The 20,565-nt window shown below is 39.6% G+C and overlaps 1 protein-coding gene and 1 pseudogene across 25 annotated transcripts in view; both read left to right on the top strand.

Annotated features, from left to right (window-relative positions):
* The first annotated feature begins 286 nt into the window (after positions 1-286).
* Positions 287-20,565, top strand: part of CASK (calcium/calmodulin dependent serine protein kinase) — a 413,308-nt gene continuing 393,029 nt past the window's right edge. For all 25 annotated transcript variants that reach the window (XM_005593339.5, XM_074030323.1, XM_005593338.5 and 22 more), the window contains exon 1: positions 287-843. In XM_005593339.5, coding sequence (XP_005593396.1) covers positions 785-843 — 59 coding nt within the window. In that variant the 5' untranslated portion in view covers positions 287-784. The remainder of the gene's footprint in view (positions 844-20,565) is intronic.
* On the top strand, positions 4,464-4,559 carry LOC123571468 (U6 spliceosomal RNA; annotated as a pseudogene).

Raw genomic sequence — 20,565 nt, 5'->3', positions numbered from 1 at the left:
CCCGCTCCCCTTACCCTGGGCCACCGCCTCCCGACGGGCTAGAGTGGGCGGAGTCTGTGGTTCTGGAAGCCGCGCCGCCGACGGGGGAGGAGGGCGTGTCTGCGCGAGGCGGGTGCGCGGGGCTGGCTAGCCGGTCGGCTGCTGAGGCGGAGGGGCGGAGCAGAAGGCGGCGGCCGCGGCTCCCGCCCGCACAGAGCGCCAGTCCCGCGAAGCCCCCTCCCACTCCCGGGCGGGCGGTGGCGGCTGCGGGAGGAGGAGAAGTAGGAGGGAGCGTCTCTGCCACCGCCTCCTGGTCCCCAGCGCCGATCCGCCGCCGCCACCTCCCTCCGCGGCGATCCTCCCTCCATGGTCCTGCCGCGGCCCCCTCTATAGCCCGAGCTGCTCCGCGACGCGACGGAGCCGGCCTCGGACAGAGGGAGCGGTCGCGGCCTCGCGGCCCGCGCGGGCTGACTAGCGGAGAGCGCGACGCCGCGCGGTCCCCGAGGATCCGCACGCCGGGCAGCGCGGCCCGAGCAGCGCGAGGAGCAGCGGGCGGGCGGGCGGCGCCGGGCCCGGGCCGCCCTCGCTCCCACGCCCCGGCCCCGCCGCCCGCGCCGGGGCGGTCGCCTGCAGAGGAAGGCGCCGCAGTCTCTGGGCCTCGCGGCACCACTCGAGCGTCCTCGGCACCGAGGGCTCGCGGGTCCTGAGGGGAGGAGGCGATCCCGGGGCTGGGCACTGAGCTCTTGGGCGCCCCCACCCCCGTTTTCGAAGCCCTCCACGCTGCGGCCGCTATCCCCTCCGGACCATGGCCGACGACGACGTGCTGTTCGAGGATGTGTACGAGCTGTGCGAGGTGATCGGAAAGTGAGTCTCCACGCGAGGGAGCGGGAGTGTGGAAAAATGCATTTCAGTGATGCCCCGGTCTTCCCGCACCCGCTCCGGGCCTGCCCCCTGCCCTCTCTCCTTCCCCTCTTCCCCTCTTCCCCTCTCGTCCTTCTCATCTTGGAGTATTTATAGACGTGTACCTGGAGCTCCTGCCAGGCGGGGGCCTGGGGGTTCTCAGCGGTCCATTGAGGCCACCGAGCCGAGGCTGGCCACCCCGTAAGGCGTGGGGCCGGCTGCCTGCATTTTATCTGACGGTTGCACAGGGACGTGGCACAGCCGATTTTATAGTTGCTTCAGTTGGGGTTTTTGTTACCTTGCATGTGCCATAGACCATTTTTGAAAAGAGCAGCTTGCATTTCCTTTGCTTGTGTGGTAAGAGAGAGAGAGTGAGTCCAGGGTTTTAATTGTGGGGTGTGTGTCTATTGTGCGGGATATTAGACAGATGCCTTTGTGTACACCCCATGCCCGGATTGGAGGGGATCATTTAAGACCGGGTGCGTTCAGTTTCAGCACATTCCCTCCTGGTGTACATGAACGTGGAAAGAGTTGGGGGCATTCGAATTTTTAATGCTTCGTTATGCAATGACTGTTCAATCAGTGCTCGAGGCTCCCCTCGACTGTTGTTGGGATGGTGGTTAGCGTGGTAGAGCCGTCTGCTTTGAGTCACCGGGCTGGTCTAGAATATAGAACTGACAGTCCAAATGCTCATCCTTTCATCTGTGTTGTATAATTACGCTGGGGAAAAGCAGGGAATCAGATTAATCACAGTGCTGATTGAGAATTAAATCTGCAGTTCCTCATCTAATTGTCCATTCCTTAAATCTATTTTGAATAGTTTCCTTTTCATTCTTGTCAAACAGTATTCCAAGTGCACAATCCTGCTAATTTGCTTGTGAAGGAAATGCTGGCAATCTGAAGTTGATTTCCTAACACGGCGTGTATTCTGTGGCTTTAGAAGTTGAGGAGATAAGATTTAAGAGCAAATTTTTGCTTAATAAGGATCGCTAGAGCTACCATTGAAATATCTTACCTCTTTTTTTTTTTTTTTTTTTTTTTTTTTTTGGAAGCGGTGCTTTATTGTCTATTTTAAGGTCCACAGTTGGGAAATGAAACCAAGACCTTAGAGCAGTTGGCCCTATCTCTTTTAAGTTGTCTGCAGTACACGATTTCAATTTGAGTGCTAATTTGTTTCCTTTTCTTTCCATATTGAGGTATTACAGTGTTGCCTCACATGGTGAAATTGTGGGTAGAGCTTGCTACACACTTTACTCAGACCCAATTGATATGAGGACATGTTACTCCTTGCCCTATTGTTACATGACCAGCCAGACTGTTAAAAGGAAAGTATCCAAATGTGTCCTGTTAAAGTGGTTGTGAAGTGTTCTAGAACAGCACTGTCCAAAAGATATATTATGAGCCACATTTGTAATTTAAAATTTTCTAGTAGCCACATTTAATAAAAATATACAGGTGCAATTAATTTTACTAAAATATTTTATTTAACCCTGTAGATCCAAACTTAACACTTAAACATGTAATCAGTATGAAAAAATATTAGTGAAGTATTTTACATCTTTTATGCTAAGTCTTTGAAATCCCAATGTGTATTTTACACTAACAGCACATCTCAATTCTGACACTAAGCTACATTTCTGATAAAAATCAGAAATACTTAATCTGTATTTAGGTTTCATAAAATGTGCATTTACAAAAGTAGATTCACATACCCAAGTTACCCAATATACATACCCAATATACATAAAAGTTTTCCAATAACTGAATCAAGTACGTTTTTCTAAATTTAAATTTTAATTAATTAAAATTAAATAAAATTCAAAATTCAGTTTCCCAGTCGGACCAGCCACGTTTCAGGTGCCTAGTAGCCACATGTGAATAGCACAGTTCTAGAGAGAAAAATGTATCAAAAATCTCCTTGGTTTCCTCATTCTTAGCAGCACCCAGTGAAGATAAATTAGGTGTTTCCCAAGAGCCTCCAAATGACCGTATGTGTGGGTGAATTACGTTTGTTGCATCTTAGTTATAGCTGATGTAAATGAACTAACAAAGTCATAATTGGAAAATGTGAGATTAAAATGTTAATTATATTGTGAAGATGGAAAATAGCCATCACTGAATCAGTTTTGGTAACCAGTTCTGATTCCTTAAGGTCTGGAAGGGCGATGATGTGATCTCTTTGGATATCAAAAAGAAATGGTCAGAATCACATTAACACAGTCAGTATTCCGCTGATTTGTAATTGATAGAATATTTTCAGGAAACACCCCTGGGAGAAGAAAATTCATCTTTTCTGGCTGTTTCAGAGCTGCATAAAGAGGGGCAGCAAGCTAATTTTGAGGTGATAGGTACTCTGTGGCTACCTTAACTACTATGAACTGTGAAATCTCATTCATATTTGAAACCAATTCAAATCTGACTTGGTCAGTGCCAATTATAAAATGCCATTACGTGAAATAATGAATTCAAGCTAGCCTTATTGTTAAATAATGTAATAATAGTGTTCCTCAACCTGAGTAAAGGTTGAAGGTTTCTCCAGTAAATTGTCTTAGTATATATTGATCTGGAAATTGAAATTAGCTTGAGATTTTCTTGCAGGGACCTTGACAGCATACATTTTTAACTTAGAATTTGTTCACCTCTGAATTTGAACAGAAAGCCCTTGAAGATGTTCGCATGTACTGAAAACCTTTTTATTGATTTCTATTCAAGTTCTATGGAATTTTGTTTTCTTTTTCACCAAATTAGTATCACAAGTTGTTTTTCACCACTAGATCGTAATAGGTTTAAATTTTTACTAAGGTACTTTAAAATAGATTTCACTTTTCAAGACTAATTGACCTCCCACTCACTCCTCTACCTACGCAACCACCTACTCACTTACCTCTGTGTACTTGGCCTTAATTGATGGCATAAATGAAAGTTCTCGTCTAATTTAGACCCTTCAGTGTGCTTTTTTTTCCCGTTGGTTGAGAAAGACAACTTCTAGAGTTAATGAGGTTTTGAAATATAAGATCATTATTTGGAATATGTTTTCTTTCCAGTGGCTGCAGCCTTTACCCTTGTTAAAGCTGTCTTTGAGGGAACATGTGCCCAATTTGTTACAAATATTGGAAGGATGTCGTTTCCCTTTTTAAAAATTAAAACTCTTTTCCCTGTGTTTCTCATTTTTGAAAATCTTGCAGAAACTCCTTTGAATGCTTGTTGGTTCTATAACATTTTCTACGTAACTCTCTTTCAAATGACTGAAACAAATCTCCAATAATACGACCTTATCGTAGTCCCAAAACTTCTTGTCTTAGCAAATGTAGCAATTACTGGAAAGGAAAGGCGTTATGCAAATAAGGTTAATGACTAATTTTTATGTCATGATCATTTACTGTATCTTTTACAAGTATAAGTAAGTGTACAACCGGTAATACTACATGAAGGAAATTTAAGACAATTCATCCAAATTAAAACATAGAAAAATGCCTACTTTCTTGGTACAGCAGTGTCTATGAAAGAGAATAACAAAATACACACCATTTTTACCTTGTGTTGGTACCTTTGCCGTATTATTTAGTAACCTGTAGCTTCTGACTTTCCTGCTCTGATAGGACATACACTAAAATTGGAATGATGCAGCATGACCCTTGCTTAAGGATGACATGCAACTGTGTGAGGCATGCTGTATTTGCTTACACCTCGAGAGCACTTATATTTAATTACAGTTACTTATTTATGGATCTCTCTAGTTCACTAATAAGGAGCTTCTTGAGGGCAGGGAATGTTTCTTACACATCTTTCCCCATTAACACAGTGCTTGCAATGTAACAGCCTTTCATTAGCTGTGGAATGAATTGAGTAGTTTTAATAAAATCTCATTAAAAGGCAAAAAAGCATGTTTATCAACCTCAGAGCAATTATTGTCCCAAGAACCTGCATTAAAGTAGTGGTTCTCCACCTGGCTGCATATTAGAATCATCAGGGGAGCTTTTAAGAAAGATCAATGCCAGAGCCCTGTGTCAAAGCAGTGAAATCCGAGTTTCTGGGAGTGGGTCCTGGTCACTGATATTTTTTAAAGCTCTCTGTGTGATTCTAATGTGCAGCTCTGATGGGGAGTCATTGGCTTAAAACTTAGATTATGTATGTAATATTTTGGGATTGGCTTTTCAGAGGCTTGCAATTCTTACAAAGTGGAATAAACTCTTTTTGGAAGGTATCGAATGAAGCTAAATGGCTAAAACATGGATTTTATCTTCTATGCACTTGTGTTTCTCAGCCTTATTGTGTAAGAATTTAGTTTTAGCTTGTGTTTGGCTTTGATTTCTTTGGCCTTTTAAGATCCACATTGATTTATGACACTCATCTAATGCTAACGTGGCGATTGTCTGATGTTTGGAACAACACAGAACAAGGATTGCTTCAATAACAGTTGATGATGGTTTTCCACTATAATGGCTTGATTTAATATTAAGAAATTTATCAGTTTAGTATGGATTGTGTTTGTACATACACTCTATTAAAAGAGTATGGTTAAGTTGCTTGTATGCTTTAAATTACATACTTGTGATTCCAGTAATGCTATTAGCTGGAGAATTGAGTTAATGCAGTCTTTATGTAAATACTGGATTAATAATATGTAAAGTATATAATTCAGCATACAGAAAAATTCAGCTTTACTAATTTGTACTAATTACTATGACTTTCACATGTATTGATTCACGCAATGATTTAGGTTTCTAGTACCATAGGGAGAATGTCGCATTGTGTTGAAAAAATGTTTCCTGGAAATTTTAACTAGACTTTGTAGGTAAACTAGTTTTTAATGTTAGGAAAAGATCAAGTGTTTGCCTGAAGGAACCAAGAATTTTCCAGAAATGAGTAGATATTCCAAAAATACCAGTGATCGTGAAAGAACTGCATGATCACAGTGACAGCCAAGTAACAAGGTAAAAGAAGTAATCAGCAGCTAAATTGTTGGTAGCCCAGAAAGAATGCAAGCCGTGGGAGTTAAGCTGTACCTCTACAGAGGAAAAACCTTTTGAACTCAGGATGTGGATCCTACAGATAGCAGGCCTCAATGGGAGTAGGGAAGCAATATTGATTCCTGATGACGGAGTTTGATCCTAGGACCATTTGGAGGGAGAACAGAGCTACTCCGTTGCTTTTCTGCATGTATACAACCTTCTCGAGTCTCTTCATGTCTGCTTTTTACAGATTGCTTTAGGGCATGTTGTTTGAAGTTGTCTTCATAAATACTTCCTGTGGACTCCCTTAATTTTTATGACCGTAACACGCTTCTATGTACTTGACATAAGCAGTTCAGCTCCCTCCATTTTTTCCTTGTATCTGCAACAGTTTCACCTGATGAACTATGTCTCAAATGTCCCTAAATTGTGTTCCTGGATATTTTCTTTAAGCTGAAAATTCTTCTGTCTCCAGCTGTAGTTCTACTCAATACATTAAAGAAGCAGGTATACCTTGCTTCTTGAGATTATTCTTGAATTATTACGTTTTTGTAAACATTTTCACATTTTAAATGTGGTAGGAGTACTGACTACATTTAAAGGAACTTTGACATAAGGTTGTTTAAAAAGCTTTTATAACTTAAAGCTTACTTTGTAAAGGGAATTGACATTTATCCCTCTAATGTTAGGCATTTTGGATGTATTATTTCATTTAATCGAACCCATTTTACAAAGAACACTGAGATTCAGAGGGGGTGATCAGTAATTCACCCAAGATTACATGGATTCCAACACGGTTCCGTGGTTTTAAAGTCTATTCATTTCGTGCTGCATTCGGCTGCTAATTCAAGTTGTGAAAATACTGCGTTGGATTTTCTTAAAGACACATGTCTTCATTTTCAGAGTTTCTATACTGCAAATTTTATTTGTTTGACTTTCTGGTTAAATTTCTTACCTCTTCAGTAGAGGTTCCATATACTATTTATTCTTTCGTCTGTTTCTTTTTTATTTTTGTTTTTCTCTTTAATAAAACATCAGCATTTGTTACCAAACTAACTGGTAAATCTGTGTATTGTTTAGCAATGAAAATATAGACTCTTGGCCATCTGTCCAAAATATAATTTGTTTTGGAACTTTCTCTACTCCTTTTATTCTCCAGATTTTTTCTTTCATTTCCCCTGCCCCAGCAGACAGGATAGTTGATTAATTACTCCTAACTTGCCAGACTAGAAGTAATAAGGTTTCAGAGGTAGATGTTTGTTGGGAGTGGGGTGGAGTGGTTTCCAAAGGATAGTTATTCCTGTATCCTGTGATAAAAATACGGAAGTTGTTCTCTCTAATTCTGAAAACCATGTAGTGAGCTGCAGCTGCTGAGTCTGTGAGCTTCTAGCTGTTTGCCAGCACTGTACACCTTCAATAATCAAGAGACTGAGTTAACTATTGCAGAGCAGGTACCTGACCCCAGCCAACAAGCTGATGGGGTGTGCTGTTCTCACATTTTTTGGTTTTATTTTTTAGTTGCAAATGACAGTGAAGATTCTAGAACCACCAAATATGGCTCTGGATTTATGCTATAGGATTTAAGATGCTACAGAACTTGCTCTCCTTTCTTTCTGTCCTGGAGCCACTATGGTATTGGTTGTAGAGCCCGAGTCAGTATAGAGTATCTGAATTTTACCCTGGGAAAATTTCATTTCCGAAGCTAGTTTGTTTTGAAGTTAATATGTATTTCCAACATTTAGATTTAACAATTTTGTGTTACTTTTCTGTATTAATTAGTTTTTATACAGTAAATTATAAAAGTAATGATGCACATAGTAAATTTTATTTTATTTTATTTTATTTTTTTTGAGATGGAGTCTCGCTCTGTCTTCCAGGCTGGAGTGCAGTGGCACGATCTCAGCTCACTACAACCTCCTCCTCCCGGGTTCAAGCGATTCTCTTGCCTCAGCCTCCCAACAAGCTGGGACTACAAGTGTGTACCACCGTGCCCAGCTAATTTTTTTATTTTATTTTTGACAGAATCTTGCTCTGTTGCCCAGGCTGGAGTGCAGTGGCGCAGTCTTGACTCACTGCAAGCTCCGCCTCCTGGGTTCATGCCATTCTCCTGCCTCAGCCTCCTGAATAGTTGGCACCACAGGCGCCCGCCACGACGCCCAGCTAATGTTTTTGTTTTGTTTTGTTTTGTTTTTTGTATTTTTAGTAGAGACGGGATTTTACCATGTAAGCCAGGATGGTCTCGATCTCCTGACCTCGTGATCCGCCCGCCTCGGCCTCCCAAAGTGCTGAGATTACAGGCGTGAGCCACTGTGCCCGGCCTAATTTTTGTATTTTTAGTAGAGACGGGGTTTCACCAGGCTGGCCTCTAACTCCTGACGTCAGGTGATCCACCTGCCTTGGTCTCCCAAAGTGCTGGGATTACAGGCGTAAGCCACTGTACCCGGCTGTAAAATTTAAAATATAGGTGATACAAAGATAAGCAGTGAGTCTGTCTCAATTCTCCTATCATCCATATCCCCATTCTCTAGAGGTAACCATTGTTCAGTGTCTTCTACATCTTTCTGGAAGCTTTTTGTTTAAAAGTGAGATCATATTTGTATAGTATGCTGAAATATTGATTTTTCATTAATAATAGTATATACTTGATGATCTTGTCATATCCGTTAATGTATCTGTCTGTCTCTATCTCCTCTTTAACTGCTGCCCAGTATTCTGTCATATGGATTGTTACTTTGGCTTTGGATTGAGTGCAGGCCATTTGTAATTGTACATTGCTGGAAATGCTGAACTGGAATTTGGGTGAGAGGTATGGAATGGCAGTGAAGATTTGGGAGTCATCTGTGTGGAAGTAAAACTGAGTGAACGAATTCTTGGGGATTGACTGCTCTAGGGCGTGTGGTTTGGAGTATAACTCATAGAGTTAGAAGAATCAGGATAATGGACTGCACAGAAGTTTAAAAGTGAGGGGAGGATCAATAATGTAAAATGCCAATATTCTCTGAGGACTAAGAACACGCGTGGCTATAACGGAGAGAAAATTTAAAGCACTTATCAAAATGAATATTTTGTTTAATATTCGATTCATGATGTGTCTGAAAAGCTAGGTCTGGCTTCTTTTCTGTGAATACTAGTAATTTTATCCTATCTCTCTGTAAATCTGTCTCAGAACCAACATATTTAGGGTAAAAACGAAAATTTCTTTTTCACTGTAACTGTGTTTTGCAGATTTCTGATGGCTGGCTTTTAGGTAAAATCATTTGGTTTTCCTAAGATTATGTCCTTTTCATTCCTGAGCTTGTGCTTGACTGTCAATTAAATGGAAGCCTTTCATGAAGTGACAAAGTAAATTTTAGATACTTTACATTTACTCTAAGTTCTTGGTATGTGTCAAACCACTGCTATTGTCTTGTGTCTTTCTACGATAGGAAACTGAATTATTTCTAGCCTCAAGAGTTTTTGTCCACGCTGGATGAGTGTAGTACTGTCCTTCTCTTTCACATTCCTCCTCCTGTCACCTCCTAACTAAATTTGTTTATTGGCTATTTTTGGTTGCCCACATCCATTCACAATAAGAAATGATTGCTTCATTGTATGTAAGCCAGTTTTTTGGTACCTAAGTGCATGCTATTTCACTTCAGCTTCTTGTATTCTATTTATTACTGGGCTGTTGTACATTGTTTTCCCCCCCAGTCTTTGTGATTTCTTTTAATATACTTTTTTTTCCCTTTTTGCTTTGTAATCATTGTTTTGAGTATTTGAATTATTTGCAGGTAAGAATGAGGATTGTTCTGTCTCTCATGCAGTTTAATAATATCCAAAATATACTATGTTCAGTCTGTATTTCAGGCTTTTAACTCTGAAGTTAGAGTATTTTGGTATATTTAAATCTAAGATAGAAGTACACTGTATTACCATTCACCTACATGCAGATTTTAATGTTTTCTTAAATTAAAGGATGATAATATTCATTCAGTTACAGAGGTCTCTCTATAGTCCTTCCATGGTGTGCAGATTACCATTATACTACTGCTATTTCATAGACTCTAATTTGTGTTTTTAGAAAACATCATTGATTCTCGGCCTTTTTTCTTACCCTTGGTATGTGATTTCCCCTAAACATATGGATTGCCGTTGCTCCGTGGCTTGTTAGGCAGCCCTCTTCTGATCTGGTAACCTTTGGGCACAGTGTGGCTCTTTTCTTCTTATTTATAAAAGGAATGATAGCTGCTTCACAAACCATTTGCATGGATTAGTGGATTGTAAAGTGCAGCATAAGTATTTTTTATTTCTAGAATGTCTCAGATACTCAAATTACTTTTGGCAGTTATGTACGTAAGTTTCAACAATTTCCAAATGTGCACATTCTCAGTGCTAAACACAGGCTCTATTACATAAATAATATGGTGAAATGAACATTCTTTTCTACCATGTGTGTAAAATTGTTAGTGGTGCTAACTTTTATTCATTGTTCATTTTTGCATTCATTTCTAGCTGTGAGGCCCTGGGCAAGTTAGTTAGCCTCTCTGACCCTCAGTTTCTTTAGCTGTAAAATGTGGTTAATGGTATATACCTTGTAAGGTTGTTGTGAGGATTGAATAGCATGATCTATGTGAAATGTCTAAAGGTTGTTATTATTTTAATTGCCATTGTCATTATTATTCACCAAACACTTGAGTTCTCTGGCCTCAAGGAGCTCAAATGACTTATTCACACACTCATGCACATATCCTCTGCATAACTTGGTAGCTGACAGACACATAGTAAAATATTTGGTCAGCAGTTGTTGAATGAGTGAGTACATTAACTGAGAAATCCAGAGACTGTGTGACCACCTAGTAGGAGAAGGAAGTTGGGGAAATCTTTACAGAGGAGGTGAGGCTTGAATGATTTGCCAGTCTTGTCCTTGGGTAACTCATGTTATCTTTGTAGGCCTGTTTCCTCATTTATAAAAAGGAGTAGAGGAATACAAGTAGGGAAAAATTAAAGAAATTTTAATAAAGTTATATATATAACTTTTTAAAAGTATGACTTTCATAAATTATATATTTTTATATATATATATATATATATATATATATATATATATATATATATATAAATTACTTGCGAGAGAGGGAGGGAGAGAGGATCTCACTATGTTGCCCAAGCTGGTCTCAAACTCCTGGCCTCAGGCAGTCCTCCGGCCCCAACCTCCCAAAGTGCTGCGATTACAGGTGTGAACCACTGCACCCAGCCTAAGAAATATGTTGAAGAGTGTTTTGTGTCTTTTTAAAAACCATCCAGGCCCAGTGCAGTGGCTCATGCCTGTAATCCCAGCACGTTGGAAGGCTGAGGCAGGTGGATCACTTGAGGTCAGGAGTTTGAGATCAGCCTGACTAACATGGTGAAACCCTGACTCTACTAAAAATACAAATATTAGCTGGGCGTGGTGGTGCATGCCTGTAATCCCAGCTACTTGGGAGGCTGAGGCAGGAGAATTGCTTGAACCCGGGAGGTGGAGGTTGCAGTGAGCCAAGGTTGCACCACTGCACTCCAGCTGGGGCAACAAGAGCAAAACTCGTCTCAAAAAACAAAAACAAAAACAGAAAACAAACAAACAAACAAACTGTCCAGTGAGCTGTAATCACTTCACTGCACTCCAACCGAGGCAGCAGAGCAAGACGCTGTCTTAAAAAAATTCTTTTAAAACTGTCATTGCTCTCATTGTTCAACTCCCACTTATGAGTGAGAACATGCAGTGTTTGGTTTTCTGTTCCTGTGTTCGTTTGCTGAGAATGATGGTTTCCAGCTCCGTCCATGAGAACATATGGGCACAGGGAAGGGAATATCACACACTGGGGCCTGTTGGGGGGTGGGGGGCAAGGGGAGGGATAGCATTAGGAGAAATACCTAATGTAGATGACGGGTTGATGGGTGCAGCAAACCACCATGGCACATGTATACCTATGTAACAAACCTGTCTGTTCTGCACATGTATCCCAGAACTTAAAGTATAATTTAAAAAAGTAAAAACAAAAACAAGAAAAAACAACAAAACTGTCATTGCCTCTTATGTACATAGAAAAGACAGTATTGAGTTATAGATTTTCATAATTTGTTTCCAAGTCTGTTCTAGATTATAATTCTGTAGTGTTGTGAAAAACTCCCAAGATTATGTTAAAAGAAGGAATTTTTTATCACACTTCTTATGTTTGCGTTTAGACAATTGACAGATTAATTAATTGTTCATCGTGTGAAATTTCAAGACTGAAAAAAGGAAAATCCCAGAATATATATTTCAGAAACACCCATATATAGGATTTATGAGTATTAAAGTGTTCCTTTATGTAACTTCCCCAAATTTTATTACAACAGCAATTTCTACATCTTAACAGTGAGCAAAATGAGGTGGAAAGATTCTGAAGTTGTAGTCTCTGACATGATTGGGCACTGAATCTAAATAACCTAAATCCACAGAACAGCATTTCATCTACTAATTCTTATTACATTGTCAGGTATAAGAATGATCATGTTGAAATTGAGTGGTTGGTCTGTTTAGATCACTTCTATGGAAATACTGCTTAGGTTGATTTCAGAAATCCTTGGACAGTATTATTTATATTGCATTATTTAGGTTAGAAATTTTTGCTGACATCCATCTGAGTTATTAGTTCAAAAGCAGAATCATCAGTCTTTACTTACATAGAATCTCTGCTGGTCCTCATCATAGGCTTAATATCTTCTTAACTGGCTTTTTGTTAGCAGTATAGTGTGGCATTAAATTTGAGACTATCTTTTTAATAAATTTTTTTTAAATTTTGTCAGCTGTGGAATAATTAGATACTTGTAAAACAAGCAAGAAGCTGTTTTCACTGAGGACTTTCTTTAATTACATTTCATATAAATTTAAGAGAACCGTTACTAGAATATTAAAATCACAGGTTACAGTGAGAATGTATTTCACATAATCAGCATACATAACATTTTTAAAAGCATGCTAAAGACAGAAAAAACCTTTACCAACCATACATTATAGGCAATGCTTTAAAAAAAAAAAAAGAAAACATTTTGCTCTTATGGATGTGAAAGTGAATCTGTGTAAGTGTGTATTCAAATGAAAATACTCATTATCATTGCAGAAGGAGTGTGGGTATCTGGAGAGGGAGCATTCTAAGCTTGCTGCTCTACTTTTTGGATTATCTACATTAATATTTCTCCCACTGCTGAGTATTTCTGTTATACTGCTGGATCATCACACTTCCATAATCTATGACCCACTTGCTCTAATGGTAGAATGGGCTTTAAACTGGCATCTGATTAAAGTTCAGGCTTCTTAGTTAGACTTGCCTGGGTGGCTTCAGAATTAGGCCCACAAATATGAATGAATATGGACTTGAAGATCTTACTAGAACAATATTTTCCCCGATAAAGACACATTCATAAACATGGTCCTAAAAAGATATGTGTAAGTTGGATTTGAAAAATGCAATTTAAGAGTTACTAGGAAAAAGGGATTTTAAGGAAAATTTTTAAATAATTTGCGTGATATCACCAGTTGATTTTTCTTCAGTTTCTTCATCTTGTAAAAGAAGGATAGTAATGGCTATATTATCTACCTCATGAGATTCTCATGCACATAAAATTACATAATTCTTAAGTCTTAAACTACCTTACATATATTATTGTTTCAATTTTATTGAAATAAAACACTTTTTTTTTTTTTTTTTTTTTTTTTTTTTGAGACAGAGTCTGACTCTGTCGCCCAGGCTGGAGTGCAATGGTGCGATCTCTGCTCACTGCAACCTCTACTTCCTGGATTAAAGCGATTCTCCTGCCTCAACCTCTCGAGTAGCTGGGACTACACACATGCACCACCACATCCGGCTTATTCTTGTATTTTTATTACTGACGGGGTTTTGCCATGTTGGCCAGGCTGATCTCAAGCTTCTAACCTCAGGTGATCTGCTTGCCTCGGCCTCCCAAACTGCTGGGATTACAGGCATGAACCACCATGCCTGGCCCAAACTAAAACACTTCTAATGGACTTGTACTTTGGCCGGGCGCGGTGGCTCACACCTGTAATCCCTGCACTTTGGGAGGCCAGAGCGGGTGGATCACTTGAGGCCAGGAGTTCGAGACCAGCCCAGGCAAAATGGTGAAACCTCATCTCTACTAAAAATGTCAAAAAATTAGCCAGGCATGGTGGCGTGTGCCTGTAATCCCAGCTACTTGGGAGGCTGAGGCAGGAGAATAGCTTGAACCTGGGAGGCAGAGTTTGCAGTGAGCTGAGATCGTGCCACTGTACTGCAGCCTGGGCAATAAAGCGAGACTCCGTCTCAAAAAAGGAAAAATAAAAAGCAAGAACATGGGCTTTGTTGACTTTGATTTTCTAAGAATCATTTACATTTGCCTTTAAAACTGATTTTATTTTCTTGTTTGATTTATAAACATTAATACTTCTCAACTCCTTATAGGGCTTAGAACATGTTAGGTGAAAATATTGAATAAAGAGATTTGGGAATGAGTTATGTTTATTTTACTGGTGGGGCAATGATAAATTTACACTGAAGTCAAAGTAAAGAAAGACTCCTGAGTATTTTTTTCCCCCAGCTTCTTTTTAAATTGCTTAATTTTGTTGGAGCTTTGATGTTTGGTACTTACTACAAGTGAAAAATGTTTGTAGCCAATCAGATGGAACAGAATGTTCCATCTGATACTGAACATCCTGTTTAGTCAGTGAGGTTTAGATCAGTGGTTTTCAAAGTGTGGATCTTCTGACCAGTAGCAGCATCTGGAAACTTGTTAGAAATGCAGATTCTCAGGCCCTGCCCTGGCCCTACAGAATTAGAAGCCCTGGGGTTGGAGCACAACTATTTCTGTTGTAACAAGCCCTCCGAGGGAATTCTGAGGCACACTCAAGATTGAGAACCACTGTCTTAGAACTCTAGATCAGGGGTCAGTAAACTATGGTCCATGGGCCAAATCATCCTACTGCCTGTTTTTGTAAATAGTTATTTGGAACACAGCCGCCGTCATTTATTTAAGTATCATCTGTGGTTGCTTTTATGCTATGGGGCAGAGTTGATTAGCTGTGACAGAGACCAAATGGTCCATACAGCCTCAACTGTTTATCCGGCTTTTTACACAAAAAGCTTGCCAATCCCTACTCAAGATGAAGCCTTCATGCTGTTTTCTTTCCTTTAATTCTGAACTGCGAACTGCTAAAATCTTTAGGTAAACACTTGTGTTTGCCTTTACACCTGACCGTCCTACTTCTACAGGTCCATTCTTCTCTCTGATATCAAATTATTAATTCGGTAACTAGAGACTTGTAAATGAAAATAACATACTACTCTGCCCTTTCCTTTTCTGTTAGGTAATGGTGGTAGCCTGTTTAACAATTCTGTGACCTTTTCTCACTGATTTTGTGCTGGTGTCCTTGGTTTTTCTGTACTCTGGTGTAATCTAACTTAATCATGTATTATAATCTTCATTTTTCCCAATTCTTACTGCCTTTTTACTTCCTCAAGAGAAAACCCACCTTGTGACTCCTAAGTTTAGGGATTCATGTGAGCTGTTTGGTATGGGTTTTTTTTTTTTTTTTTTTTTTGTTTGTTTGTTTGTTTGTTTTTGAGACAGAGTCTTGTTCTGTCACCCAGGCTGGAGTGCAGTAGTACAGTCTCAGCTCACTGCAACCTCCATCTCCCAGGTTCAAGCAATTCTCCCTGCCTCAGCCTCCCAAGTAGGTAGGATTACAGGCACCCTCCACCGCGCCTGGCTAATTTTTCTAATTTTTGTATTTTTTAGTAGAGTTGGGGTTTCGCCGTGTTGGCCAGGCTGGTCTTGAACTCCTGACCTCAGGTGATCTGCCTCCCTCAGCCTCCCAAAGTGCTTGGTGTGTTCTAAGCCAGGGGTCCCCAACCCTTGGGCCTCTGACCAGTAACGGTTCATGACCTGTTAGAAACCAGGCCACACAACAGGAGGTGAGCAGCAGGCCAGCCAGCATTACCGCCTGAGCTCTGCCTCCTGTAAGATTAGTAGCGACATTAGATTCTCATAGCACAAACCCTATTGTGAACTGCGCATGCGCGGGAACTGGGTTGCGTGTTCCTTAGGAATATCTAATGCCTGATGATCGGAGATGGAACAGTCTCATCCCGAACCCTCCCACCCCCACCCCTGGTCCCCGTCGTCCATGGAGAAATTGTCTTCCACAAAACCAGTCCCTGGTGCCAAAAAGGTTGGGGACCACTGTTCTAAGCCATTGAAATAGTGCCATCCCTTCTGGAAAATTGTTACCCTTGTCCTAGAGTGCTGTAGTCACTGGTATTTCACCAGGATGTTAGTGAGCACATAGATATTGAATACTTTGGGCAATCTTAGACTGTTTACTGGGACAGTTTTAAAAGTTAGCCTTCCCACATCCATCCAAGGATGGCTATTTCTCTTTGTAGTTGGAATGTCATATTGTACTCTTGATTCTCCTTTGTACCTGCTCTCAGCCATTAAGGTGATTGGTGGTCAAATTCGTATAAAATACAACTGAATTTTACCATTGTTCTTATTGATGCACTTGAATGTTTCTCTTTACGCATATCACTGAGGGAAGTATAATAGCCTTTGAAAGAAAGGCCTTCTTATAGTCTCCTGGCTCTGGTAGCAAGGTCAGGCAAAAGTGGTGTTTTTGCAGTTGTGACTCCATGGTTGTATTTTCCCTTATGTAACTGATGTTTTAGGTCGGAAAATATGACTTCGCCAAATGATGCTGAGCTATATTACTGGTGAGTTTGTTTGGTTCCTGATTGCTTTCAGTACATCTGGGTTGAATACTTTAGTAGTGGATGCCGGGGAAGATACAGGAAATAGTGAGCTGGAGACTGGAAATTATTGAGTTAGACATTTAATTTAGGCTTTCCCAATCAACTTACTTCATACCTTTTGCCCTGCTTACTCATCCTAGAGGTGAGGAACAATAAGAGGGGTCAGGCAAAGGCCATCCCTCAAAGTGTGGTTACTTAGGTCTGTCGCCAAAAGCAACCTATCTACTGGAAAATTTGAGCTTTACGGTCTTCTGCAGTATAGTGTTGGAAATGCAGTATTTTAAAAATTAAATTGTTATTTATAGCAGTGAATAAAATGTGAACTCTTTAAAAGAGAGTAGTGTTACTGTCCCAGCTAGCGCAGTAGCCACCCACATGAATCATCTGAACAACCTCCTCATTTCTGTTTTATCTACCTGAAATAGGGGTCAGTGGTAGGTGATGATGAAAGTTTGGGAAATCATGCCATGCATTAGGCAAGAGAAATGCTCTGGTGACTCTTGCTGTGTTGTCCTCCCCTCATGTGCGTAGGAGTCTGGGGCAGCCCCAAGAGCTAGAGGTAAGCTTTAATAATTTCCCTGGGTTCCTTGGCAGCTGGCCATGCTTAGGAGCTGGGTGCTACTTCCAGAGTAGCAACTGCTGTAGAAAAGTTCTGCCAAATGTGTAGATTTTGAGCCATTTTAAAGGCTATAATGTATAGATTCAAATTTTTTAGTAGGCAGAGAATATTATTTAAGGGTACTTATGCTGCAGTATTGGATAAGGTTCATTGTGAAATAGATACTACAACAAGGCCTCCATGTGACATAAACCTATTGGAGCTTGTGTACTTTTAAAACCATATGTTTAATACATATTTTGAGCTTCATTAGGTCAGGATTCTTGGCTGTCATAGTCGTTGTTGTATCTCTGCAACCTAGAGTAGTGTCTGGTACATAGTAGATGTTCAGTATATAGTTGAACCAGTTCAAACAAGGGGAAGAAGTGGCTGAACACATTAGAAAAGATAAAATTTATGGCCTATAATGCACAAAGTCAGAAGTTCATATTTTCTTTTAGTGCTAATATCTTGCTGCTTCAAAACCATTTAGTTCTCATAATGTTCTTTTGAAATAGGTTAGTAGACTTAGAATTGTATAGTATATGCCGAACATAGTAGTGGAATTCTGAGTAATACCTGGTTTCCCTAGTTGAGATCTGTAAGACCAATGCTCTGATTAAATCAGATGGAGAAAAGAAGTCTCTTAAGGTTGAAATGGAATGGAGAATTTTATAGTGAGTGAAATTACTAATGAGTGGCTTACTTGATCTATCTAAAACTGTTTCGTTGTTTGTAAAATGGAGACAGTAGACTTTAACTGATAGTATTGTTATGAAGATTAAATAAGATACTGAGTATGAAGTCCTTGGAGCCTTGCAGGTGCGCAGTGAGCATGAATTGTTTTCAACATCAACAGTAATTTTTGAGAGCTTCCTAATCAGTCACCTAGCTAGTCCCACCCAGCCTTGGGCAAAGTGAAGGGGCCATACGCCACATCCTGCGTCTGGTTTATATTGCAGCCACTAGCCAGATGTGGCTATTTCAAGTTAATTAAAATTAAAATTTAAAACTCACTGAACAGACATTTCTCCAAAAAATTTATCAATGACCAATAAATACACAAAAAGGTGCTCAATGTCGAGTCATTATGGAAGTGCAAATCAAGACCAAATGAGATACCACTTCACGTACACTAGGATGGCTAGAATCAAAAAGACAATAACAAGGGTTGGCAAGGATGTGGATAAATTGGATCTCTCATACATTGGTGGGAATGTAGAATGTTGCAGCCACCATGGAAAACACACTGGCAGTTCCTCAAAAAGTTAAATACAGAGTTTCCATATAGCCCAGCAATTCCATTCCTAGGTATGTGCCCAAGAGAATTAAAAATGTATATTTACACAGAAACTTACACATGAACATTCATAGCAGCATTTCATAATAGCCGAAAGGTGGAAACAACCCCAGTGTCCATCAGTGGATGAATGGATAAACAAAATGTGGTAGTTGCACACAATGGAATATTATTTATAAAATTATTTATAAAATAAATTAAGATAAAGACACATGCATGTGTATGTTCATCACAGCACTATTCATAATAGCAAAGGCATGTAATCAACCTAGATGCCTGTCAATGGTGGACTGGATAAAGAAAATGTGGTACATTTATACCGTGGAATACTATGTATGCAGCCATAAAAAAGAACAAGATTATATCCTTTGCAGCAACATAGATGGAGCTGGAGGCCATTATTCTGAGTGAAGTAACACAGGAACAGAAAACCAAATAGCGCATGTTCTTACCTACAAGTAAGAGATAAACATTGAGTCCACATGGACACAAAGAAGGGAACAATAGACACTGGGGCCTACTTGAGGGTGGAGCATTAGGATCGAAAAACTATAGGATGCTATGCTGATTACCTGGGTGACAAAATTATCTATACACCAAACCCCTGTGACATGCAATTTACCCATGTAATATGTGTCCCCTGAACCTAAAATAAAAGTTGGAAAGAGGAAAAAAAGATCACTTTGGGAAGAATTGATAGCTTAAATTATTGCATCATCCAATATATGAACAAGGTATATCTCTATTATTTGGGTATTGTTTAATTTCTCTCAGCAGTGTTTTGTAGTTTTAAAAGTACAAGTCTTGTACATCTTTTGTCACATTCTTAAATATTTCATATTTTATGCTGTGGTAAATCTGTTTTTCATTTGAATTTCTGATTGTTGTTAGTATATAGAAATGTAATTTACTTTTTGTGTATTACTCTTGTGTCCTGCAACTTTGCTAGACTCACTTATTCTAGTAGAATGATGTATATTGCATTGGATAGTCTACATAGATGATCATATCATCTGTGAATAAAGACTTCCTTTCCCCCCAAAAAGAAATAAAGTACAGATACACGGTGCAACATACATTAACTTCAAAAACATTATGCTGAGTAAAAGGAGCCAGACACAAAAGACCACATATTGTATGATTTCATTTTTAAGAAATGGCCTCAGTAGGTAAATCTGTTGATATAGATGCTAGATTAGTAGTTACCAGGGACTGGGAGGAGGAGAGTGTGGGCAGTGACTACTAATAGGTATGGGGTTTCATTCTGAGGTTATGAAAATTTTAATGGAATTTAGGTAGTTCTTAGTGATCATGGCACAACTTCGTGAATATACTAAAACCCACCAGATTGTATACTTTAAAAGGGTAAATTTTATGGTATTAATTATATCTCAATAAATGTTATTTTTAAAAATTCAGTTCCTTAGTTACTTTAGCCACATTTCAGTTGCTCAGTAGCTACATGTGGCTAGTGACTGCATGGTAGACAGTGCAGATTTAGAACGTTTCCATCATCACAGAAAGTTCTGTTAGACAGCACTGATCTAAGAGTCTCAATCTGAGACCAAAAAATAAAGGAAGAAAAAACAGTCTAAAAAACACAGGGAATGGAGAACAGATTATGTTTTGAAGAAATGTTACTTTGGGGTAGTTTTACCCTTTGTTGCTCTTTGACTACTAGGAGCGCTCAACATTATTTTCATTTTATTCTCAAAACAAATGCACGTGGTAGGTACTGTTATACTCACATTTTATGAATGAATTAATTGAGGCTTTAATGAGTTTTAAGATATTTGTGTGGTAAGGTAGAGCAAAATTTCTAACCTAGGTACATAATCTCTGTTACATTGTTTACCTTTGTTTATGGTGTTTTATTTTCTTACCAACCATCCTCCACTCCCACTTTGTTGCTAGCCCAATAGAGCTATTTTCAGTACCCTAAATGCACAGTTCTTTTTGTGCCATAGCAGGTGCTAATCCTCCTTCCTCCTTCTGCCATCTTCCCACACTAGTATGTGCATGTGCACACATTTACTG

Source organism: Macaca fascicularis, chromosome X (genome assembly GCF_037993035.2).
Source record: "Macaca fascicularis isolate 582-1 chromosome X, T2T-MFA8v1.1".
NCBI lineage: Eukaryota > Metazoa > Chordata > Mammalia > Primates > Cercopithecidae > Macaca > Macaca fascicularis.
The sequence above is the reverse complement of the archived record's forward strand: the minus strand, read 5'-3'. Positions and strand labels throughout refer to the sequence as shown.